The 27,181-nt window shown below is 38.6% G+C and overlaps 1 protein-coding gene across 1 annotated transcript in view; it reads right to left on the bottom strand.

The window, feature by feature from the left end:
- Positions 1–23,301, bottom strand: part of LOC120316252 (short transient receptor potential channel 5-like) — a 58,388-nt gene extending 35,087 nt beyond the window's left edge. Inside the window, exons 1-2 of the mRNA XM_039361616.1 lie at positions 22,894–23,301; positions 9,606–9,745 (exon numbers count right to left, since the gene is read on the bottom strand). Coding sequence (XP_039217550.1) covers positions 9,606–9,745; positions 22,894–23,083 — 330 coding nt within the window. The 5' untranslated portion in view covers positions 23,084–23,301. The remainder of the gene's footprint in view (positions 1–9,605; positions 9,746–22,893) is intronic.
- Positions 23,302–27,181: the final 3,880 nt, after the last annotated feature.

The following is a 27,181-nucleotide window of genomic DNA, read 5'->3' as shown; positions in this document are numbered from 1 at the left end:
AGAGCCAAGGTTGCCTACCCCTGGCCTAGACTAACAACAGTTTGTTTAGTGACCGTTCTAAGTTACAACGGGACTGAACAAAGTGACTCATGATCATTTTTCACACTTATGACTCTTGCAGCATCCCCATGGTCATGTGATCAAAATTCAGACAGTTGGCAACTAACTCATAATTATGGCGGTTGTAGTTTCCAGGGTCATGTACTCCACTTTTGTGACCTTCCGACAAGCAAAGTCAATGGGGAAGCCAGATTCACTTGACATCCATGATACTAACTGAGCGACTGTAGTGATTCACTTAACAACTGTGGCAAGAAAGGTCGTAAAATGGGGCAAGACTCACGTAACAAATGTGTCACTTAGCAACAGAAACCTTCGGCTCAATTATGGTCATGAGTCAAGAATTACCTGTACTTGATTCCCAATGTATGGACATAGCAGACCGAAACAAGCAGGCCATCTCTCCCTTCCATCAGGACACAGTCCTGATGACCAGACATGATAAATTATCCCATGATTAAAGGACAAACCCAAGGAAACTTCCTCCAATCATTAGGAGCGTGCATGAAATAAGAACTGCATCTTATTTCAAGCTCAGAACAAAACAGCCCCATCAAAATGTCACTTTGGAACAACTGAGTTGGCTGGCTTCCACCGGAACACATCTCAAAACAGCTGAAGCATTTTATTTCAACCTGAGCCCATCACTTTTCTTCGGAGCTCAGCTCAACTTCAAAGGGCCATGGTGATCTCAAAACATTTTGTGTTTGAAATAAAGTTGTGTTTGAATTTTGCTTGCCAAGAAAAGCAAGTGGGGCACTTGGGGTGGGTGGGGTGGGAGATGGGGAGAGAGAGGTGTGTCAAATATTCTGTAAAGGGAATTCAACAAGATTTATTTGAGATGGGGTGGGGTATGTCTCACTGACAGTTGCGACAAATATTTAACGCTGTAATCTTGAGGAATAATTGAGAAATAAGTTACACATTTTCCCTGGAAGGAAAAAAAAAAAATCTTTTCTGCAAAAGTTTACTTCTGCTGGGCACCAAATCAACTGTGGGAGGAAACAAACATCTAAAGTGAAATAATGTGATTTTTTAATGTTTACTCCTTAAACTATCTGAGGAGTTCTGGAGAAGAGTAGAACATATCAGCTAAGACACATTTCTCTGGACAATTCCAACAGATCAACATTTTGGGTGCTCCGTCATTGGAGGTTTTTAAGAAGGGCTTGGGCAACCATTAGTCTGGGATGTTATAAGGTCTCCTGCCTTATACCCTGATGATTTCTTGATTAGGCTGTTGTTTGAGCAGTGAAATTCCTCCCACCAACACTGACAGGTCAAGCCACTAGTGTCAATGCTGCTAACATCGGATGTTCTTGCTTTGACAATATATAAAAATGCAGCCATTTTCCCTTTAACTTGTGTGTTACTTTTAGAGTTAGAATTAGATGATGCTGGGGGTGGGGGAGAAGGAAGAATGTGTATGGGAATAAGTTAGACATAACAACCTCGTAGTAGAGTGTTTTTTCAAGGCTGTTTGAAATAAGAGATGATAAGGAATGGCGGATTAAAGAACTGGAGGGAAGGTCTGCCTTTCAAATTAATTGGAGAATGTGATTTAAGATAAGATAAAATAAGATAACCTTTATTGTCATTTTTATACTGTGGGCACAATGGCACATATCAAAAATGAAATTTAGTTGAAATTTGAAATTCTCACAGTGAAACATATACATGACACACACCTAAACATACTATGAACAACATATGTATAGACCCACATCCCTACATATACGTAGCAAATAAATATTAAATATTGTCCATCTTGAATATATAATGGAAGGAGGAAGCTTGAGAGTTCGCAAGGTTAATGCTGTATGGAATGAAACTCTGGCTGAATCTGGATGTTCTGCTTCGGATACCACGAAGCCCCCTCCTCCCAGAAAGTAACAAGGAAAACAGGTCATGAAGAGGATGTGTAGTGTCCCAGATAATCTTACGGATTTATAACTGTTAATTAGAGGAGGGAATGGTACTTTGATATTATGTGTTTAGGGGAGGAGAATTCAGATTTTGGCTTTGACCATGTATGTGCCAGTGCCATACAACTTGAATAAAGATTCTTTAAGGTAAACAATGCCTCAAAGTTCTTTGGAGAGTTTCATCTGTTGGAACCATGACAACTAGTATATAAGAGCAAACTCTACTCCTTTCCAGCACTGATGACATTACCTAGCTGGAAAATGAAACATCTGGAAGGAAGCAACCATCCTCAGAGAGCCTCAAGGACCCCACAACTCAATCCTGAGCTACAAATATTCTCGTCTTTTGACAATTATAATAGGAGGCCTCACATGATGTGGTCCCAATGATTTTGCTACCACCTTCCTCCAAAGAGTTATTTTTGGTCATTGCCTAGCAAAACACTGCAGACATTTGATGTAAAGGAATGCCCCACTGAAAGCTGAGCCAATAGACAGCAGTTCATCTCAAGAGAAAGCAAAATGGCTGCCATCAATATGGCTGCTTCATTGAAAAGCTCTCTCTCTTAAAAAAGAAAAAAAGAAATTATTCTACTCTAGAGCTATGGAACAAATATTTTGCTTACTTTTTAAGGTCAGATATTTTATTTCTCTCCCCCCTCCCCTTGGGGGAAATACAAATGGATTTGTCTTACCTCTGACCAAGACATAAATTCAATTGAGTTATAGGAATGGAGAATACTTAAACTTCTTTAAAAATAAATAAATAAAAGCAATTCTTTTCCAGCACAGAGGATCTGAAATTGCATAGAAACCCATTTCTACATGACTTCTAATAGTTTCTGAAAGGTCAAACTGTTCTCTACATCCGTGGATGTCATGGGTAGAACTTGATTTATAGAAGGCTCTTAGAAAACTCACTTTTAACACTTCATGGGGTCTTTCTCTGGAAGTTACAAGAAGAGAGTGAGATGCTGCTTTAAAATGGATGCCAGGAGGGCTCTAAGATACTAAATGTGTCTTGTGGTCTCTGACAAATTTCTCCCCAATGTGCGGTGGTTCGTGGTCAGTGTGTCTGCTGAATACAACAAAGGCAGAACTTCATTAAATCATTTGCCTACCCAGATTTTTTTGTTTGTTTGTTTTAGAGGGGGAGAAGGGGGAATAAACTGAAGGACAAACTCTAATGAGCTTAATTTAATTAAAGAAAAAAAATTCAATGACTCATCTTTTTTCTTGTTCTGGGTAGTTTTTGGCCCTTTCTTGCCAAAATGTTCAAGGCAGCATTCCAAATTCTAATGAATGTCAAAGAGAGCTGATATCAGCCGTCCCAGGTAGATCAGAGAGAAAGACAACCAGATGAGCTAATTCAATTTTACTATAAGGCTACATTAACAGAATCTTGTACGTCCGATTGACTATGGAGATACTCATTCATCCAGATCATAGTAGTCCCAAAGGTGCTTTTTCAAGAGGCAACTGGACATTCTTGTTTTTCTTTGAAGACGTTTTGCTCCTCATCCAAAAAGCTTCTTCAATTCTCTCAGTGTAAGTCTGATAGTTACAAATCTCTCGCCATCTTCTTTACAGACTAAGTTAGGATGGTCTCTTTCTCTGTCTGTTTGGTGTTGTGGTCTGTGCCTTCTGATTATTCCACAGGCAGCATCTCTTCCTCCATTTCTCAGAGTCATCCCCACATGACACTACACCTGGACATCACTTATATGGAGATGGACACTCCTTCCTTGTCTCAGCCACCTGGTTTGTGGATGTATTCCTCACTCGCAATTAATGCATGGACCAAGTGATCTTATCTGAGCTTCTGCAGATGGTTGTTGGATAACTGAAATTTCAAATACATAGAATGAAACTGAGGTCAATAAAAGAACGTTTGATCTCACTGACCACAGATCATTGCATAGGAGACTATTTAGCAGAAGTGAGTAATTGTATGTGGGAAAGACTCCTGGTTCTCAGAGGTGACATCATCATCACCATCATCATGATGTTGGAAGGGACCTTGGAGGTCATCTTGTCCAAACCCCTTCTCAGGCAGGAAAGCCTATACCATTTTGGACAAATGGCTGTCCAGTTTCTTCTTAAAAACCTCCAGTGTTGGTGCATTCACCGCTTCTGGAGGCAGGTTGTTCCACTGGTTAATTGTTCTCACTGTCAGGAAGTTTCTCTTTAGTTCTAGGTTGCTTCTCTCTCTCTGATTAGTTTCCATCCGTTGCTTCTTGTCCTGCCTTCAGGTGCCTTGGAAAATAGCTTGACTCCCTCTTCTTTGGGGCAGCCCCTGAGATATTGGAACACTGCTATCATGTCCCCCCTTGTCCTTCTCTTTGTTAAACTAGACATACCCAATTCCAGCAACCGTTCCTTATATGTGAATTATGAACCTTTTTTCTGATGTCAAAATATTTCAACCTCAGAACATCCGTGCTATTCTTTAAACGGGTCATTCTGAGTACACTGGAAGAGTTCCCGTGGTTAAACGGAGCTGTTCCAGCCTCCATTCTGAAAGCAAAGTAGCTCAGTTCAAGGCCAGATCACTGTGTTACTTTGCAAATGATCAATGTCAAAGTTGGAACGCTTCTCCTTTGAAACATGGTGCCCACTTTTAAACATTGTTGAATTTTGATCTCTGCTCACAGAATATTTTCAGTGACCAAGAAAGAACATCTAAGAATGTCTTGTTGATCTGTACTGAATAGCCAGGCAAAAGAGTAAAGAACCTTGTAGCCAGGGCTTATTTCTAGAGCTAAGCAAGAAAAGGAAAAATAGAATCCATAGAAAAGATCCTTATGAGCATCAAAATCCAAAGTAGTTTTATATAGTCTAATAATTATAATTAGTATCAAACTGGGTGTAGGGGAAGCAAACCAAATCAAAGAAGCTTCAGGGCAGAAGCCTGCTGAAATATAATAATGTTGATTCCGTATGGAGCGTCATTCAAGAGGGCTCCCAGGAGCAGAGAATTCCAATAGCTGAAGGGCAACTTTGTCCTGTTGGAAATGGTACAATTGCCATTGTCTCTTGGTTCCACTTCTTGCCCAGGGAAAAAGTCTCCAAGGGAAAGACAAATGCAGTTAAAAGCGTTTTATCACTGCAAGTTCAGGTTTTCTCAGTTTGGTCAACTGGAATGTAATCCTGAGGTGAAGGGAGGATCTTTTTCTCAGAGGCAAAAAAACTAGAATAGAATAGAATGTGGAATGGAATGGAACGGAACGGAATGGAACAAAACAGAACAGAACAGAACAGAATATAGAACAGAAATAGAATAGAATAGAATATTTATATAGAATGGAATGGAATGGAATGGAATGGAATGGAATGGAATAGAATAGAATAGAATAGAATAGAATAGAATAGAATAGAATAGAATAGAATAGAATAGAATAGAATAGAATATTTATATAGAATAGAATAGAATAGAATAGAATATTTATATAGAATAGAATAGAATGAATGGAATGGAATAGAATAGAATATTTATATAGAATAGAATAGAATAGAATAGAATAGAATAGAATAGAATAGAATAGAATAGAATAGAATAGAATAGAATATTTATATAGAATGGAATGGAATGGAATGGAATGGAATGGAATAGAATAGAATAGAATAGAATAGAATAGAATAGAATAGAATAGAATAGAATAGAATAGAATAGAATATTTATATAGAATAGAATAGAATAGAATAGAATATTTATATAGAATAGAATAGAATGAATGGAATGGAATAGAATAGAATATTTATATAGAATAGAATAGAATAGAATAGAATATTTATATAGAATGGAATGGAATGGAATGGAATGGAATAGAATAGAATAGAATAGAATAGAATAGAATAGAATAGAATAGAATAGAATAGAATAGAATAGAATAGAATATTTATATAGAATAGAATAGAATAGAATATTTATATAGAATAGAATAGAATGAATGGAATGGAATAGAATAGAATATTTATATAGAATAGAATAGAATAGAATAGAATAGAATAGAATAGAATAGAATAGAATATTTATATAGAATGGAATGGAATGGAATGGAATGGAATAGAATAGAATAGAATAGAATAGAATAGAATAGAATAGAATAGAATAGAATAGAATAGAATAGAATATTTATATAGAATAGAATAGAATAGAATATTTATATAGAATAGAATAGAATGGAATGGAATGGAATAGAATAGAATATTTATATAGAATAGAATAGAATGGAATGGAATGGAATAGAATAGAATATTTATATAGAATAGAATAGAATAGAATAGAATAGAATAGGGCTGAAAGGGACCTTGGAGGTCTTCTAGTCCAGCCCCCTACTCAAGCAGGAGCTTGGAATGTCTGATAGGCAGGAAGAGGATAAAGGTGAACTCAGGATAATTGCTTGAAGCAGAGATGAAGTTTATTTGACAGGAGGACAGCAATTACCCAGACAGCAATCAAAGATGGCCAGTCAAAAAAGATCATTCCCTTGCTATACAGGTAGTCCTCTACTTACGACCACAATTCAGCCCAAACTTCCTATTGCTAAATGAGATATTTGTTTATGTGAATTTTGGCCCATTTTACAACCTTTCTTGCCACAGTTGTTAAGTGAATCACTGCAGTTGGTAAGTCAGTAACACAGTTGTTAAGTGAATCTGGCTTCCCCATTGATTTGGCTTGTCAGAAGATCACAAAGGGGGATCACATGACCCCAAGACACTGCAACTGTCGTACATATGAGTCAGTCGCCAGACGTCTGAATTTTGATCATGTCAGTTGTCATGGTTCCGACAGATGAAACTCTTCAAAGAACTTCGAGCCATTGTTTACCTTTAAAAATCTTTATTGGAGTAGCATAACTTTGGCACTAACGTAGTTGAAGCCAAAATCTGAATTCCCCTCCCCTGAGCACATAGTATCAAAGCACAATTCCCTCCTCTAATTTACAGTCATAAATCACATTCTCCAATCAGTTTGAAATGCAGACTTGCCCTCCATTACTCCATTCCGCCATTTCTTATCATCTCTTATTTCAAAAGCCCTGAATTCACACACTAGTACAATATTGTTATGTCTAACTAACACCCATCATATTCCTCCTCCTCCTCCCCCAGCATCATCTAATTCTAAGAGTAAAACATAAGAAAGAAAAAGGCTGCATCTCCATGTGTTGTCAAGCAAGAACATCCAATGTTAGCAGCCTTGGCATCAGCACAGGGATGCTGCAAAGGTCGTACCTGTGAAAACCGGCCATAATTTACATTTTCCAGGGCTGCTGTAACTTCAAATGGCCACTAAGCAAACTGTTGTAAGTTGAGGACTACCTGCACTTTAAAAACAGTTATTTTTAGAACAAAGTCCTTGTATTGTTCTTAGAAAGTGTGCAAACCTGGCTTGGCTTCAAGGGATTACTGGAAAGGACACTAGGTTCAGAAGAGAAGGACTGAGGCCTGGTTCCCAATGAGGTTTTCCAATCTTTTATGAGTGAAGGTGGTGACCTCGGAGTGCGGGGTTGTATAAGGAAATCTGTGATGGAAATGGAGAACATTTAATATCTACGAGGGAGTCCCTTATTTAGTTAAGTTGTTGGTAGTGGTCAATTTAACCTGTGTGAAGTCGTGCTTTGAAAGTCCAGTTACCTTTCGGGGAAAAAACACCTCTAGGACAAACATGACTTGAATGATTGTGAATCTTCATAGACCTGGAACTGAGAAGAAACTTCCTAACAGTGAGGACAATTAACCAGTGGAATAGCTTGCCACCAGAAGTCATGGGCGCTCCATCACTGGAGGTTTTTAAGAAGAGACTGGACAGTCACTTGTCTGAGACAGTATAGGTTCTCCTACTTGAGCAAGGGGCTGGACTAGAAGACCTCCAAGATCCCATTCTATTCTATTCTATTCTATTCTATTCATTATGAACAAATGGTTAGAAATCAAGGACTATCTGTAATGGGTGGGAAATAATGACTTTGGCTAATCACTGCTTATTTTAGTAATAACCACCCCTTCCCAAAGTTTTGGAATACATTTTATAAGGAAGCAAGCTTGGCATTTATTCTATTAACTTTCTTTTGGCACCAAAGATGCTTCGATGGTGTATTTTGTATTCCCTTTCACACTGCAGTGTGTCCTTCATTTAATTTTATTTCTGCTGATTTGAGTTCTCTGATCCAGCAGCTGCTTACAGTATATTGATTGTTCTTTCACTGGCTGTTGTTCTGGGTTTCAAACATGAGTTTTATATTCTTTCATGCATTCATTGTAAGCAGGGACTCGTTGTTTCGAGCAGAAGGATTCAAACTCTTAAATAACGAAACAGAAGAACAGCAACACAACATCTGAAATTGGTGCAAGCCAAAGAGCCCAACTGAAACACCATATGTAGTCATGATTTGTTTGAAGATCTGTTCTTAAGCCAGGCTAATAATTCTTCTCCTGTGTCTAGATCAAACTTTAAACTGCCAGAATAAAGTAGTTTTCTTGACTTTGTTGTTGGCCAAAAGTAAGTCATTATTGGCACACATTTGTGATAGTAGCCGACATGCCAGCAGATGGGCTGGGCTCTGTGTCTCTCCACATTAACACATATGTTGTTATCCAGTAAAAGCCTCCACTTGAGCATATTGGTTTTACATTTAGGCACTCCACCTCTCAACCTTTCAGGGTCTCCAGGTAACATACGGGAAGTCAGATCTTTCAGCCATATCCTCCTTTAATGTTATTAATTGCTGGATGGTCTCCTTCCTCCACCTTTTAATTTGGTTTTATTCTCGTGGACCCTCAAGAATGTTTGTTATTGCCATCAAGCTGTTCCCAGATCTGAGTTGGCAGGCTTGGATTTACGTCCTTTCAGAGGATGTGAAGGGTCACTCTCTTCTCTTGACATCTGCTGCTACTTCTCTCCTGATCTTAGATGGGACAAGCCAGGGTAAACGTAGGGTAGTAACAATGAACCAAGACATACATGGAAAGAAGTTAAAACGAAGAAAAGGTAGGGATTTGCATTAGAAAGAGAAGAGCCAAAAGCGTTTGGAGGGATTCTCTGTAAGAACTCTTTTCTTTAAGGGCCACAGAGAGATGCAACAAAGCTGTGGAGGCCATAAACATTTGCTTATTCATAGTAAAACTGTCCAAAAAACATTCTCCTATTTCTTTTCTCTGCAAACATCTTCTATTTTTCATCCTCTCCTTCTCCGTTTGCCTTATGATAGATTTCTCCTTTCTTTTCGGAGTCTCTATTTGATGTGATTTTATTCCTCTGAGTTACCCCTTAGTGCTCTCCGTATTTTCTGCTACTCTTCTCTTGGGTTGTTTTTTTTTAAAGGAAGCCAGGAAAACTAAGCAAACAGCAGAACATCTGAGAGATGACTGCACAACGAAAGACAACACACACTTACATATGCGTGCACACACACACACACACACACACACACACATCTAAGAGTGAACTTAAATGCCAGTGTGCTTAAGATTTTGCAGAAATTTTTCTTCTGGCTTTTTAGAGGGGAAAAAGAACTCAAAAGCAATTTCCTTGTCATCTAAACGGAAGAATTGTAAAAAAAAAAAAAAAAAGTAATGCAGAAGAAATCTATGCGCTGCACTCATTTACGATACCTTGACATAGGCGACAATTTTCAGAGAAATGGTTGCTAAGTAGAGAGAATTCATTGCAAAATCCATCAGGTTCCACCAGTCGTGCACGTACTCGTTAAAGCCGCCGTCCCACATTTCTTTGATTTCTCCCCAAATAAAACCTGTAAAGAGGGGGGGGTGAGAGAGGGTGAAACGACAACTTTCAATTCTCTGAAGTCACCGTTATTGGGCACCAAAGCAGAACACATTGGAAAAGATAATTAAAACATAACAGCAGGGAAACATCAGATTCCATCCTGGGCTTTTTTTAAATTAATTTATTTCTTTTATCAACAAGAATAAAACAGAGATGAGCTTCCGGTGTGAGGCGACGGCGATGGCGGCTAGCTTTTAGCCGTCCAGCTGGGGAAGTGTCAGAGCCGCGGAGCGCAGCGTGCATCAGCTGGCCCGCGGCTCGAAAATCCCTTCCCGGGCAAAGGGAAGGGACAGAGAGTGCAGGGATAGAGGTAGAACCCCTGAACCCCCTCTGGATTTGTTTCTAGAGGGGGTGAAAGGAGTGTTCCCTCGGAGCTCCTGCTGATCTCCGCCTCCCAGCTGTTTTTGCTTCCTAGGAAGCAAAAGAAACCGCCGCTTCTATCTCCGTGTTTATAGCATTCGGGTGAGTAATTTTTAAACGGACGGAGCAGTTTAAAGGATTTTTTGTTATAATTTAGGTGTTTATTTTTTTTATTTTTTGATTTCTACTATTATTCCTCCTTTTTTTTGTTATATTAGTGAAAGGATTTAAGATGGCGCTTTGAAAGTGTCGGAGTTTTTTTTTCCTTTCTCTTTTGTTTTACTTTCCCTTTTTAAGGACTGGTTTTTTCTTTTACTTTTGCTTTTGGCTTAGAATTTTTTCTTTTGAATTGTTTGCTCTTTTATTTTTTATTCTTTGGATTTACTCTGGACTTTCAAGGACTATAGTTTCTCTCTTTTTAAAAAATTTTTTTCTTTTTTTTCCCTCCTCCCTTCCTGGCTGGAGGGGAAAGGGAAGTGACAATTGTGCTTTTTAAAATGGCTTCAAAGAGGCAGCAGCCTTCCTCAATACCCAAGGTTATTTCTTCTCCTATAACTTCCACTGCACAGCTACAACAACAATCTAAACATGTACCACCGGCTCAGCCACCACCCTCCCCTCCTCTATCTGGACTTTCAGCACAAGAGGTTAGAGGCATAATGGGAGAGATTGTAGTTCAAATGAGAGAGGAAATGAATCAATTTGTCTCACAGATTAAATCAGAAATTAAATCTGATCTCCAAGAAGAGATAACGGGGATAAAGACTAAATTGCAAGAAAACAATAATGAATTACGACAAGATATACTGGCAGCTGTTTCAGGTTTGGCTACTGTGGTGGTTAAGCTCGATGCAAGGCTTGAGGAAGTGGAAGACAAAGTTGACTCTTTGGATGACAAAATTCAAGATGTGGAAAGGAAGGTGGACTCCTCACAAGAAGATATTTTGATGTTTCAGTACAGACAAATGGAGTATGCCCTGAGGATCAGAGGCCTCAAGGAAGATGTGAATCAAGATCTCGTGGAGGTGGTTCTTACTGATCTGGCGCTGGCCTTGGATATGGATAAAGGAGAATTACAGACAGAAGTGGAAAAAATTTATAGGCTCAACTCCTGGATTGCTAAGCAGAAGAACTTGCCTAGAGATGTGGTGATTTATTTTACAAAGAAGTCCCTGCGGAATGAGATTATACAAGCTTTTTACAATAAAAGATTTCAGATTGCTGCCCAAGATGTCATTATTTTAAAGGAAATCCCATCCAAAATTTTAAGAAGCAGGAAAGACTTTGCTTTTTTAACCAATGAGCTTAAAGCTAGATCGATGCCATTTAGATGGGAAATTCCGATGGGTATTGTTTTGAGCCATGCTGGGACACGCTACAGATTGAACACAGTTGACAAAGCTAGAGATTTTTATACTTCGGTCCTGGGTGCAGGCTCAACCTCATCTGGTCGGAAATCTCTGAGTGGCAAGGAAGTTGACCAGCAATCTGAGGCATTAGATTTGGTTTCCGCTGGGATGATAGAAGCTGTAAAGCAACGCCAGACGGAGGTTAAAGAGCAGAGGATGACCCGTGCAGCCTATAAGCGTAAAGAGAAGGAGCAACGTAAAAAAGAGCCTAAAGAGAGTTCTCCTGGAAGTGCATCACCGCCGGGGGGAGGAGCAAGACCCAAGAGTTATGCAACACACGCAGCTCTTTCAGAGTTTGATGGTGTCTTCTCCAGGCTGCGTGCCAAGGTAGATGGCAAAGTTTTTGACCTGGAATGTTAATGGATTGAATTCTCCTCAGAAACGCAAAAAAATCTTTTATTATTTGAAGCAACATACTAATGATGTTATTTGCTTACAGGAAACTAATATTTTACTTAAAGATCAGAAATATTTAGTTAATGCTCGTTTGGGATCTCATTTTATATCTTCTGCTCCTGGGAAGAAAGGGGGAGTTGTTATATATGTTAAACAAAACCTACCAGCTTGTCTGGTAGAATCAGATCCCCAGGGGAGATATGTGATGATTGAACTTGGTATTTATGGTAAGAAAATACTTATAGTTGGACTTTACGCTCCAAATCAACAACAGGAACAATTTTATAAGCAGTTACATCAAAAAATAACATTGCTTGATTATAGATCAGTGGTATTAATGGGTGATTGGAATGGTGTCTTAGATATACAAAAGGACAAGAAAGGTTCCTCTCCTTTTCTTAAACAAGCAAGGCTACCTAAAGCCTTTTTTGATATGAAAGAAGACTGGGAATTAAGGGATTATTGGCGGGAACGTAACCAAGAGGAGAGAGACTTTACTTTTTTTTCCGATAGACACCAATCTTTTTCAAGAATTGACTTTTTCTTGATTACCACGGACTTGTATAATAAAGTAAAGAATGTTAAGATTTTTTCTAGATCACTGACGGATCATAGTCCAGTTTGGATGGAGCTGATTCAAGAGAAAGAGGAAAGAAGATCCTGGAGAGTTAATGAAAATTTGTTTAGACAAGAGAAGAATGTTCAAAAATTAAAGGAGTGTTTAAAGGACTATTTTGCTTTGAATATGTACAAGGGGACTTCAATGTCAATGGTATGAGATGCAGGTAAAGCATTTATGCGCGGTGTTTTGATAAAAATGAATAATTTTTATAAGCGAAATCAGATTCAGAAACGTAGAGAACTTGAAGATGAAATTAAATTAAAAGAAAGGGCTTTGATTATAAATCCTTCTGATGAAAGTACTAAAGAATCTGTAAAGTTATTAAGGTCACAATTTAATATGTTGATAGCAGATCAAGCTGCAACCAACTTATTATTTATGAAACAAAATACATTTTGTAATGCTAATAAGCCGGGGAGATTGTTGGCTTATCAATTAAGAAAGAAACAGAGACAGAGAATAATAGAGAAAATAAATTACAAGGGTAAACTAGTTTCTCAGAAGGAATTAATTAAAAAATCTTTTTTGGATTATTATCAAAACTTATATAAATCTACTAATGTACAATTGTTAGATATAAATAAATATTTAGCTGAGGCAAGTTTTCATAAACTGACTGAGGATCAGAAATATGAAATTAATGGCTTAATTACTAAGGAGGAAATTGCCTCAGCAATTCAACAATTGAAATTAGGGAAAGCACCGGGCACGGATGGGTTAACAGCTGTTTATTATAAAGCTTTAATGGAGGAGATGATTCAACCATTAAATGATCTTTTTAATGGTATCTTACAGGGTTTAGAGATTCCTCCTTCATGGCGTAGTGCCTTTATATCATTGATTCCAAAGGAGGATCAAGATCTTACTTTACCAAAAAATTATAGGCCTATATCTCTTTTAAACGTGGATTATAAGATATTTGTAAAAAATTTGGTAAATAGGCTTATGAGGGTGGTGCATCATCTTGTGCATAAAGATCAATCAGGGTTTATAACAGGAAGGTATATGAAAAACAATGTTAGACAAATTATGAATCTATTAGAATACTTAGATAAGAACAACCAAGTTCCTGCAGGGCTCATATTTTTAGATGCTGAAAAAGCATTTGACCAATTGAATTGGCATTTTATGTTAAGAGTAATGGAAGAAATGAATTTTGGTGAAAATATATTACAAGCCCTTAAGGTAATATATCAAAAACAAACAGCACAACTTATTGTTAATGGAGGTCTTTCGGAGGTTTTCACAATAGAGAAAGTTACTAGACAGGGGTGTCCTTTATCGCCATTGTTGTTTGTTTTAACATTGGAAATATTATTGATCAAAATTCGAGAGTCTCAGGAAATTAAAGGAATATATGTTAATAAAAAAGAATATAAGTTAAGAGCTTTTGCGGATGACTTGGTTGTTACTTTGTCGCAACCTGATTATTCTGTAGTAAACTTATTACAGTTGATTCATCATTATGGCTTGGTCTCGGGTTTTAAGATTAATGTAAATAAGACCAAAATTTTACCTAAAAATATGTCTAGTCAGGAGAAGCAGATTTTGACTAACCTGACGGGTTTTGAGATTGTTAATAAGGTAAAATATTTGGGGGTGATGTTGTCTGTTTCTAATGTAAAATTATTTAAAAATAATTATGAAAGGTTGTGGGTCAGGGTACAGAAGGACTTGAAGAACTGGGAAAAGTTGCAATTATCCCTCATGGGAAGAATTGCAGTGATAAAAATGAATATTTTACCCAAGTTTCTTTTTCTGTTTCAAATGTTACCAATTTTGAAAAATGAGATTAATTTAAATGAGTGGCAGAAGGGTCTTAATAAATTTATCTGGGCAGGGAAAAAGCCAAGGGTTAAGTTTAAAATTGTGCAAGACTTCCGTGAGAGGGGTGGACTTAAGGTACCAAATTTGAAATTATATTATGATGCGGTGGTTTTAACACTAATCAGTGATTGGGTAAATTTGACAAATTCTGAGATACTTTATATAGAGGGATGGGATTTACTTTATGGGTGGCATGCCTATTTAATATTCAATAAAAAAATGGATTGGGCTTTTAAATCTCATATCTTAAGAATTTCTTTACGTAGGATTTGGAGAAAATATTATAAAAGTGATTTCAAAGTACCATTATGGGCTATACCTTGGCATGCGATAGAAGCAATAAAAAGAGGGGTTAAAATGGATATGGTGTCTTACAGACAGTTACTTAAATGGGATGGACAAAACTGGCAATTAAAATCACGGGAAGAGTTAGCGCAAGAAAACTTTATTTATTCTTGGTTCCAATATAGGCAATTATTAGACAGATGGAAGATGGATTGTAAGGTGGGTTTTCTTAGAGAAGATGAAAATCTTATTAAGCAAGTGAAGGATTCAAGAAAAACCCACATTAAGAGAATTTATGCGGTTTTAGTTGAATTGGATTCAGAAACGGAACTAATTAAAGATTGTATGATAAGATGGGCGCAGAATTTTGGTGAGCCAGTCTCATTGGACACCTTGGAAAATATTTGGGTGAGAAATGTCAAATTTACACAAGCACAGAACTTAAGGGAGAATTTTTATAAAATGTTTTATAGATGGCACCTTGATCCACAAAAAATGTCTTATATGTACCCTGACGTGCAACCCAAATGTTGGAGATGGGGTTATAAGGAGGCTTCCTATTATCATATTTGGTGGTCATGCAGAGAGATAAAAGCATTTTGGATCAAAATATGGTGGAATATCCAGAGAATTTTTAGAAGGAGGGTAAAATTTACTCCGCAATTATTTTTGGTAGGTATTGTTACAGATTGTGATACAAAGGAGGTTGTTTTGATGTTAAATTTGATTACAGCCGCTAGGCTGTTAGTAGGACAATATTGGAAGAAGGAATCTTTGCCTACATTGCAGGACTGGTTTCTTAAAGTAGCTTATCTGGCGGAAATGGCAAAGATTTCGGCTTTCTTAAAGCAACAAACGCAAGAAAAGTTTCTTGCTGTTTGGGACAAATGGATAAAATTTATACAATTTAGATTGGGTATACAAAAATATTATATAGTTTTTTCATAAGTTTTATTTTTATATATATTATAGATAATCTTTATATATATATAAATATAAAGTTCTTAATTTAATTTTTATTTTTACTTTTTAAGCCTATATTCTGCTCTGGGAAGCTCAGGGGGGGGGGAAGGGAGGGGGGGGTTTTGGGAGGGGTGGGGTTTTTTTTTTTTTATATATATGTATTGTTTAGTTTTATTTTTTTGTATATGTTGTCTCTTGTTTTGTATTCTTTTTTCTTTTTTGTAAAATTTATAAAACTTTTAATAAAAAAAAAAAAAAAAAAAAAAAAAAAGAATAAAACAGATGACCAGAAAACGAACATCCAGTACTAACAACAGAAAAAGGAAAAAAAAAAAACAAATCCAAATTTCAAGTAGATCTAACGTTAAACATAAAAAATCCACCCTGGTTGGATGCTGAAAAGTAAATAATACAAAAACCCTGTTAGGTTTTCCCCCCTTACATAATGGTTTAACAAGTAGTTATAAGCTTTCCCATCCTTATTTAACAAAAATACTATATTAAAGAAACAAACGTTCCAGATGAGGAAGCCTAATAATCAAATCGACCCAACATCTAATCATAATGATATACGTAAAAAAAAAAGTCAACAGGTTAACCCAAACATTACACTAATCTTCAAATCCCTCTATTAATTATCTATTATTTAACATGGAGAAAGTCCACAAACAGCTTCTAGTTCATTATAAAGTTATCTAATCCATTGTCTCTAATCAAAGCAGTTAATTTTGTCATCTCTTCTGATTCAATCAATTTTAAAATTCACTCTAAAATCTGTAAAATCCATCCTGTTCCCCCCCTTCCCTTTCATCCTATCCAAAGGCAACTGGACTTTCTTGTTTTTCTTTGAAGACATGAGAGCTGAAGAAGCTTCTTGGATGAGAAGCGAAATGTCTTCAAAGAAAATCAAGAAAGTCCAGTTGTCCACAAGTCAGAAAAGGGCCAAGTTTAAAGACCCTGGGTTAGGGTTAGGGATTAGGGTTAGTCCTTGGAGGGTGACCATGGGTGCCAAATGTCCAGATGATCCAACTCAAGAGGAGTAGAGTTCTAAACACAACTCTTCTAACTAGAACTCTACACTGAAAACAGATAATCCCTTCCTCCTTTTTTTTTTATTCTACCACTGTGTAATTATTTTTACCTCTGTAATTGCTATGATTTTTATCTTGAATCACTCTGATTGTTTTAATGACTGGGATTGTTCCGACCGCTGCTCAATTCTAGGGAATCCTAGCTAAGGCCACATGGGATAGGAACTGCTTTATCCTCTCTACCTGATTGCCTTTTTAGTTGATGAAAAAAAAATGGCCTCTTTTTTTTTAGCAAAGAAAAAAAACATTTTTAGTGAAATTTTCATAGGTGGGTGGTGCTGCTTTGCGCTTGTTTAATCATGAGATGGTCAAGATCTGGACCTGCAGCTTTTCCAAGACAGAAAGGAGAGCAGTCTGGGCGATTCAGAAAAGAGGAATAATAATAATAGTAATAATAGCATTCACCATCAGTAGCCGTCCACATTGAAACGTGTTGTTGCATTCTCAATGCCTTTTGTCTCTTTCTGTCTCTTTGGAATTACAGTTGAAAGGCTGGCGTCATGCTGCCAGAAGCAAAACATTTTTTTTCCTTATGAATAGAAGAGGTTGAATTGTGGGGCCCTTGGTGCTCTCTGAGCTTGGTTGTTTTCTTCCAGACATTTCATTACCCCACTAGATAATATCATCAGTGCTAGAAGTGAGGGGGGTTTGCAGGGGGGAGGAGGAGGAGGAGGAGGAGGAGGAGGAGGAGGACGACGACGACCATGGAGTCCTTGGTCCTCTCTGAGCTTGGTAATTTTCTTTCATTACCCAACTAGGTAACATCATCAGGGTCACCTAGTAGGGTAATGAATGTTCTTCTAGGAAGCAATCAAGCCCAGCGACCACCAAGGACCCCACTACATTTTCCTTGCTACCCCCAGTTCCTTGCCTGCACAACTAAGGAGGTAGTGGACCTTTTGAGGTAGAAACCCATGAGTTTTGGTTACTGTAATAATCAGAATCGTTACTATAGTTACTGTCCTGCTGTCGGCAGAGAAAGTGCTAGTATCTTATATGAATTCTTTTTCATCAACAGGGGATATTTTGTAAGAAAAAAAAAATCCTCCTTCCAATTAACTTATTTGCAGGGAATTGTACTCTAACTCTCCAGTGTTATCAATAGTCTCAAGATTATTATTACTATTTATGTAAGACCAACCCCAGAGGCGTTTAAGAAGGGACCGGACAACCATTTGTCTAAAATGGTATATAGCCTCCTGCTTGAGCAGGGGGTTGGACTAGAAGACCTCCAGGGTCCCTCCCAACCCTGTTATTCTGTTCTGATCTAAACAGTGTTTTGAAAAGGAGCTCGGAGCTGTGGGATTATCCTCTTCAATATCATTGTGAATGCTGCCTTATTCCCAATGTCGGTACAGATAGAGATTTTTTTTTCCTTCTCAAAAGCAGAGAAAGGATGAGAAAACTAAGTTGCAAACATACTGAATAAAGAAAGATTGTTGGCCAGCCTGCAAGGCATCAACTTTCTTTTACCCAAGTTCCACTTCAAAGTTACAATCTGTAGACTCCATTCAGTCTCTGATTCATTTTTAAGAGCTGTCAAAGTGAAGAACTACAGTTCATAATTTCACTGCGTTTCCTTATTTAGAATCCCCTCACATATCCACTCTAAACTTCTCCTTTTTTAAAAAAAATAGAACCTATGAAAGTAAATCAAAAGGAAAACGAATCATATTATTAGTGTAAAGATAATCAGACTGTATAAAAAAAAAGAAAGTTCTTCAGTTCAGAAGGAATCTTTGCCTTCGTTCAGGGATTTCTTTATAGAGACACAAAGTCAAATTAACTGGCTAAAACACCATGTTCTACATTGCATTGAAGTTCTGGCTATTAAACAGATTCTCCTTTACTGAGACCGTCCCTTTCTACACACAAGGTAGCTGCTTTTGGATGTTTCTAATATTTCTAATAATATTTTTTAAACCATATTTTCTATTTCTAATTACATTTTTAAATGATATCTTTTAACTGTAGTTTCTGCTGAACTCTTTTTACAGTACAGGTAGACCTCGACTTATGACCACAGTGGAGCCCAAAATTTATGTTGCTAAGTGAGACAGTTGGTAAGTGAATTTTTGCTCCTTTTTACGATCTTTCTTGCCAAAGTTGTTAAATGAATCATTGCAGTGGTTAATGGCAGTTGTCAGAAAGTCACAAAAGGTGATCACACGACCGCGGGACACTGCAACCGTCGTAAGTACATGTCAGTTGCCAAGCATCTGAATTTCAATCACATGAACATGAATTGCTGCAATGGTTCTAAGTGTGAAAAACGGTCGTAAGTCACTTTTTTCAGTGCTGCTGTAACTTTGAAAGGTCACTAAACAAACTGTTATAAGTCGAGGACCACTTGTATCTTATTGTATTGTACTGTATTGCATTGCATTGCATTGCATTATATTTATATTTTATTATCTTTGTAAGCCACTCAGAGTCACTGAGGGTGAATTGGGCGGCCATATAAATTTTCTTAAGTAAATAAATAACATTTATTTTTGATGCTATTTCACAATTATTTTAATGGACAGTTCAGAAATACACTAAAATTAGAGGGAAATATTGTGATGTCACCATTCTGCCAATTTGACCTTCAGCTACAAGCCAAAGACAGGAAATATAAATATAAGTATAAATGAAAATATAGCTGTGTGAGTTGATGGCAGACCAATGAATAAGAGCTACATGGTAAAAAAAAATGGCACAATTATCATAATGGTAACAATTTCTATCCCTACCTTTTCATACCAAATCATGACCATAGAAATCAATTCAGCATGTTAAGCACATTTAGCAGCTGACTATTGGAGGATCTAAAGAACCAGGTTGATTGTCCCAAAGATGCTTTTCAAGAGGCAACTGGACTTTCCTTGTTTTTCCTTGAAGACATTTCTCTTCTTATCCAAGAAGCTTCTTCAGTTCTGATTGACTTCCATTCTCCACCATTCAGTCAGAACTGAAGAAGCTTTTTGGATGAGAAGTGCAGTGTCTTCTTGAAATAGCATCTTTGGGCCAACCATCACCTGGATGACTGAGAATCTCCATAGACATTTATCTGGTTGCTAAGAAGTTGTTACTAACCTGATGGGCACATAATCAATCAATCAATCAATTTAGCCACTGTAGGGCGCTTTTAGGCTATTTACGATTATGTTCACCTCTAACTAAGAACTTTGCATCCAAGGATATTCCCTGAAATATGCCAAATTGGATTGATTGGGATCCACATCTGAGTTGTAGGTTTGCTTAAGTCAACTGCAGTGCTTGAGTTATGGGTTGTATACCACCTCTGTAATATTACTTGACTTTGTGTAGCATAGGATTTATGACTCTGAGCTACATAGCAGAAACTAGGAGACTTCCACTTCTTTCGTACCATGGATTCACCGATCTGAGGAGGTTCATCAGATATGAATTAGGAAGCCATGGATGAACTCTACAACTGTTCACCTCCTTCTCTTGCTGTTCTTTGATTGTGTGTTGATTTCCAGTGTTACCTTTTGAACTCCGGTAAGTTAAAGCATTCTATTACATTAGAATGGCACCACTTTGACTCAACATCCAGAGGGAAGAAAAGTCAAATCCTAAGATTGATTGCTAAGGATTTCATAACAGACCTCTGGAGTTCTCCAGGAAGGAATATGAAGGTCCACATTTGGGACACAGAGGACCACTGGTTTGAAAGAGAGGTCAAAGAGGCCATCTCTGTCAAAACTGAACAGCCCTCTCTCAACAGAGGGGGAGGGATACGACATCACCTATCTCCAGTCTACAACACAGTCCTTTCAACTGTTCCAAGAAGGCTCCCCATCCATTTGCACTACTCAGGTGACCCTGATGACACAGATAAGCCTCCAAGTGACATCAATGACCCTCTAAAACAGTGGTTCTCAACCTGTGGGTCAGGACCCCATTTGGGGTCAAACGACCATTTCACGGGGGTCGCCAAACAACGCAGTCCGCCATTTTTTTCCCCTTTTCCTTAGCTGTGCTACTCCTTTTTATTCTATTGGCTTTTGAAAGCCAATAGAATAGACTCTCTTGAATAGAGTCTAATTCTATTGGCTTTCAAAAGCCAATAGGAATTGTCCAGGCTGTCTCTGCCCTGCTGAGCCTGCCAAAAGTCCCATTCTGCAAACGGTGCTGCACCAATTGAGTAGTCCTCGACTTATGACTGGTTGAGTAGTCCTCGACTTATGACCGGTTGGGGGGTCGCAGCATTAAAAAGGTTGAGAACCACTGCTCTAAAAGAAGGCAAATGACCAGCTATCCGCAAGGAATATAAATCCTTTCATTCCCCACCATCCAGTCAGAGCTGAAGAAGCTTCTTAGATGAGAAGCGAAACGTCTTCAGAGAAAAAAAAAGGGGGGGGTTACTGCTATTTTCCAGAATATTTTTTCCCCAACTTCCTTCTAACTTACAATTGAAGGATTTCTCGATAATCTCCCATTCCTCTACTAACCAGGTCGAACCTTGTTTAAATTTGTGATGGTTTTCTAGGTTCTTTTATCTAACATATATATATATATATATATATATATATATATATATATATCTCTATATATATATATATATATATATATAATATATATATATATATATATATTATAATGTTTTCTGAGGTTTTCGCGGGTATTTGTATATAGGTCTTTGGTTGTTCGGGTTTTCTCCCGCGTCAATTGGAAGTGTCTTGCAACGTTTCGACGAAGTCACTTCTCATCTTCAGGCTGGTGTTTTTTAGTGCTTCTTGCTTTGAGCAAGCAATGTGGTGGTTTTAGCTGTTTCTCTTCATACCCTCACTGCAGTTAAAAGAAAACAGCTAAAACCACACATTGCTGCTCAAAGCAAGAAGCTAAAAACACCAGCCTGAAGATGACGAATGTGACTTCGTCGAAACGTTGCCAAGACACTTCCAATTTTACGTGAGGAACAACCAAAGACCTATATATATATATATCAAATCCTGACGAATGGCAGAACCCGAAAGACCTACTGGTGATACTGAAATGTATGTATCGCTATTATCTATATATATATATATATATATATATATATATATATATATATATATATATATATATATATATGTCTGTTGTCAATTTGTTGGGAAATTGTGATCTTGCTTTCATTGTTATCACTCAAGGTCACATTCTACAAGATGGGTGGTCAAATCCCTAACTCATGCTTTCAGCCAATTGAATGTATATATTTATTGAACATTTTTCACGTACATTATTTCATTCACCTGTCATGTACAAGAAGAATATTTTACAGAGGTGAGGAATCAGTCATCCTTTGCATGTTATTTGAACTCCAGCTCTGTGAAGGTCCAGGATGATTATTAATGATAACATTTGTAATACGTCATTGAAAAAACTCAGGTCCCTCCCTTTAGTGTAAATTGCAAGATAAGATATGCTAAGATATAAGAATTTATCTGTAAGATTCCTGGATAGACATTACTAGATATAATATCTTCCTTCACCATCTTAATCCTTCTAATTCAATCAAGAGTCCTCTAAATCAGATAAAAGGACATCTAAGTCAAAGGTTTTGTTCCTGTTCCATACACTTCTCTGTCCAAAAAGCCTAAATAAAAGGGCAGGAAAACTATAGTCACTCTGTCTTGATAGATAGCCATTCTAATTGTCCTTCCCACCCCTACATCTGTTTCCATAACTGGAGTTTACATTCTACTATTAAGGATGGGGTGGAATGGGATGGGATGGGATGGGATGGGAGGAGAGGAGAGTGGAAAGGAAAGAAAAGGAAAGGAAAGGAGAGGAGAGGAGAGGAGAGGAAAGGAGAGAGGAAAGGAAAGGAAAGGAAAGGAGAAAGGAGAGGAGAGGAGAGGAGAGGAAAGGAAACAAAAGGAAAGGAAGGGAAAGGAAAGGAGAGGAGAGGAGAGGAGAGGAGAGGAAAGGAAAGGAAAGGAAGGGGAAGGAAAGGAAAGGAAAGGAAAGGAAGGGAAAGGAAAGGAAAGGAAAGGAAAGGAAAGGAAAGGAAAGGAAAGGAAAGGAAAGGAAAGGAAAGGAGAAAAGGAAAGGTCCTGGCATTGTCTTATGGGCCAAACTTATTTACATGGAACATAACAACAATTGCCATCAAAATTAATCTACAAGCACTTCCCGTTAACCCTCCGTGCCTTCATTGATCATTTACCTAAAACCCAGGGGAGGATCATCCATTCCACCACAGTAGGAGGAGGTCCTTGCATGTGTAGATCTGTCCTGACAATGTGCTGGGATGCGAGCAGTAGCATGAAGAGGAAGGTAAGGTAGGAGCCCGTGTGGCAGATAAACTTGATAAATGGCTTTTTAATGAACAGTCCCAGCCTGCTCTTGGGTGCCATCAAATAGGCCACGGAAAGCACTGGAAACAGCAGTCCGATAGTGACACAGGTCAAAAGTTTGACCGCCCAATGCTTCCGCCGCCATCCGGGGAAGCCGTCGTACCAAAGTGTTGCTAGTAGTTGCTGGCAGTTGGGCTGAGCAACAAACTGGAGTAAGAGAGGGAGGGAGGGAGAGAGAGAGAGAGAGAGAGAGAGAGAGAGGGAGGGAGAGAGAGAGAGAAGGAAATGTGGAGAGGGAGAAAAAAAGGAGAAGTGGAGATGAGTACAATTGCAACAAGTGAGAGTCATGGCAATTGGAAGAACAAAAGAAGCGATTTGCTGTATTTATCCTAGAGGAGGAGGAAGTGAACCAATCTATGGTCCAGGAAAAATATGGCACCTCCAAGCTGTTTTGCAGCCTGCAGCCTATTTATTTATTTAGTGCAAGGGTGGGGAACGATGGCCCCTTTACATCCAGTGGACGTGGCTGGCTCAGGAATTCTGGGAGTTGAAGTCCACAGTCATAAAGGAGCCATCGTTCCCCACCCCTGATTTAGCGTATGGCATATCATACATGGACTAGCAATATGTATACTAACATTTCACCTAGATCAGTAAAATACAATACAATATAACTGTTAAAAATATCTATGCTCAAATAGCAATGTCCGTGCCGTCTAACCGTTGAAGCACAGCAGTGTCTATATTTAAAAAAAATCAGATCTTGGAGTGATACATATCCTCAGCTCACAGTCGGTCATGATGTGATCTACAGTTTGAGGTGGAATCCTGCAATCACATTGCGGGGAGGATGCTATGCCCCATTTATACAAAGAATCCCAATAGACGCTGTGTGAGGTGCAAATCCTATTGTAAGGACCCACCCCACTTTGCATCTTAAGAAGACAGAACTCTTGGAATAATTCTTCCAACAGGAATCCTTTATTAAGAAGAAGTGGTTGCAGGTGTGCTAGACAGGACTTGGGGTCCAAGCCCTCCCATTCAAGGTTTTAAGGGGTTCCCCAGTAGTCCCACCCAATCAACCCCCCTTCCAGTGATAGTTTCAGGTATCACAATTCCACCCCCTTTTTTCTTTCTTCCGTCTGGATGGAGACTTCAGATAACTACATGAAAGGCAAATACCCTTCTTTGTTATGGTAAGGTTCTTTGGTGCTAATGCTTTGAGGTTACAATAAACACACATTCAGCATTCAGCTCCTTGAAGTATACTGAAGGAAGTGAGGGCCATAAAGCCCCTTTGTTCTCCCCCTTCTCTCCCTCTTATGGCAGAATCCAGAGAAGGCAGAATTGGGAGTTTCTATATTTGATAATTAAAGATGAAATATAATTGGATTCTGACACCTATTCAGGATTGTCGATTGCTGACGTGGCAGTTCAAAGCCTGGTGACTTTTTTTGTGGTGTCCTGTATATGTTTTCCTATGTCTGGGCATTCAGTGACCCATCTGGCTTTCCAGATTTCCCCTGGATCTTTTGCACTAACCATCACAAAAATTGGGGGGCAAATAACTACAACAAGGAGCAAGACGCTTCAGCTAAAACACCTAAACTTGACATCCCAGGAGTTTTCATTACTCAGCGTGCTTTTCTTATAAGCACTGCTGGGGTTTACATTTCCTAAACTGCAAACTTTTTATTTCTCAGTGCAATCATTCTGTAAGACACACATTTTTGTTGGTACTGGTTTTTGCTGCTGTTGTTTGGGAACAGATTAAAATTTAGCCTGTTTATGTTCATTGGACTTTATTTGCTGATTTATTTGCATTATTCAAATAAATGCATTTACTTGCATTATTTGTGTTATTAAGTCCACACCCCGCCTTTTTGCTTATCAAAACCCTCTAAAAATTGCCATGGCACAAATTTTTCATTCTTGCCTATGGTCACAGAAAGTGGGTCACAGCCTAAGCCAGCGGTTCTCAACCTTTCTAATGCCGCGACCCCATAATACAGTCCCCCATGTTGTGGTGACCCCCAACCACTTATACATCACCGGGTGCCAGGGCCGTGGCCAAAGAAAAGGGGGGAAAATGGCAGACAGCCTTGCTTGGCGACCCCCGTGAAATGGTCGTTCGACCCCAAATGGGGTCCCGACCCACAGGTTGAGAACCACTGGTCTAAACTCAATCTCACTGGGACCCACTTCCACCAGTGAATTTAAATTTAAAAACTCTCCCTTTTCCAGCTATAATACATGTCAGTACAGTAGTGTGCTGCAGCTGCCAAAAAAAGCCAATGCAGTCCTAGAGTGCATTAAGAGAGAGATAGAATCACAATCGCATGAAATGTTAATACCAATTTATGATGCCTTGGTAAAACCACACTTGGAACACTGCATCCAGTTTTGGTCACCACCGTATAAAAAAAGATGTTGAGACTCTGGAAAGAGTGTAGAGAAGAGCAACAAAGATGATTAGGCAGCTGGAGGCTAAAACATAGGAAGAATGGTTGCAGGAATTGGATATGTCTAGTCTAACAAAGAGAAGGACTAAGGGTGACATGATAGCAGTGTTCCAATATTTGAGGGTCTGCCATGAAGAAGAGGAGGTCAACCTACTCTCCAAAGCACCTGAAGTCCAGACAAGAAGCAATGGATGGAAATTAATCAAAGAGAGAATCATCCTAGAACTAAGGAGAAATTTCCTAGCAGTGAGATTTCCTGATAATTAGAGCAATTAATCAGTGGAACAACTTGCCTTCAGAAGTTGTAAGTTTTTAAGAAGAGATTGGACAACTTTTTCTCTGAAATGGTATAAGGCAGTGATGGCGAACCTTTTAGAGACCGAGTGCCCAACCTGCAACCCAAAACCCACTTATGCATCGTCGGGTGCCGGGTGGGTGTGGCCCCTTGGCTGGGTGTGGCCCATTGGCTGGGTATGGCCAATTGGGGGGGGGGTGCACCATCGGGTGGGCATGGTTGCGGTGATAATGGCAGACTGGGTGGGACTAAAAAGTTCAATCCATCAATTCCAACTTTGCAAGATCTTTTTTTCCCCGCAAGAAGTTGAAATTGACTGATTGATTGAACCTTTTTTTTTTTTTTTTTTGGGACACGGCAGCGGAGGCCTAAAGCGAAAAGGTTTTATAAAACCCAGCTGAAAGCCTAGGACTGGGGCAACGGTGCACGTGCCCACAGAGAGGGCTGAGTGCCGCCTCTGGCACCCGTGCCATAGGTTCGCCACCACTGGTATAAGGTCTCCTTATGGACTAGAAGCCCCCAAGGTCCCTTCCAACTCTGTTATTCTGTTGTTCATTAATGTAACTGGCCATCCTGCTCTCAGTCCAGCACCATGGGTAAGAACCGTGGGAGAGCGGGCAGAGATTTCCACCTTTCTGTCAGAAGACATGTTCATTTTTCTCCTACGATTCCAGCTAGGTCTGTGCCCAGTGAAATGATTTCATTCCGCAAATCTGCCATTGCTATTAAAAATTAAGAGGGTTCATATTTCCTTCAAGAGGTTCTTTCAAGGAGAGAAAGGAAAGGGGAAGAATTCCATTAAAGAGGAGAAAGAGGAAAAAAAGAACTCCATTTGAAACAGGGATCAGCTCGAGGTTGCCTTGTAGCTGGCAGGAGGGAGTGAATTGATGAACTGCTAACTTCCATCCTGAATCTAATTGTGGATCAAGCAGAAGGCCTTGGACAAATGTTTTTGTTTACAGTTCCTAAAACCCCGTCTTGCTTTAGCCAAAAGGCAACAAGCAGAAAAGCAGAAGCTCAGCAAAGCTATTCATTTACTCAGATTTAGTTAAGTTTTCCACCTGGTCTCCTGCAGCCAGACAATTTCCCAGAATAATTGATCTACAAGGAACAGGGTTTAGGAAGAAAAAGAAAATATAAGCCAGGCATGATTGCTTAGAAATTTGTGATGTCTTCAGTATCTGGTTATGGTAGAAATACAATCTATTCACAAGAAGTAGATTATTTGTGGGTCCTTGGTGCTCTCTGAGCTTGATTGATTTCTTGCAGACATTTCATTACCCATCTAAGTAACGTTACCGATGCTCAACCAAACAATAACATCAACAACACCGGTGCTCAGCCAAACAATCAAGATCAGAGAGCACCAAGGACCCACAGCTTAACCCTCAGCTACAAATA

This window comes from Crotalus tigris, unplaced genomic scaffold, assembly GCF_016545835.1.
Source record: "Crotalus tigris isolate CLP2741 ecotype Arizona unplaced genomic scaffold, ASM1654583v1 scf7180000019309.743544, whole genome shotgun sequence".
Taxonomy (NCBI): Eukaryota; Metazoa; Chordata; class Lepidosauria; order Squamata; family Viperidae; genus Crotalus; species Crotalus tigris.
The sequence above is the reverse complement of the archived record's forward strand: the minus strand, read 5'-3'. Positions and strand labels throughout refer to the sequence as shown.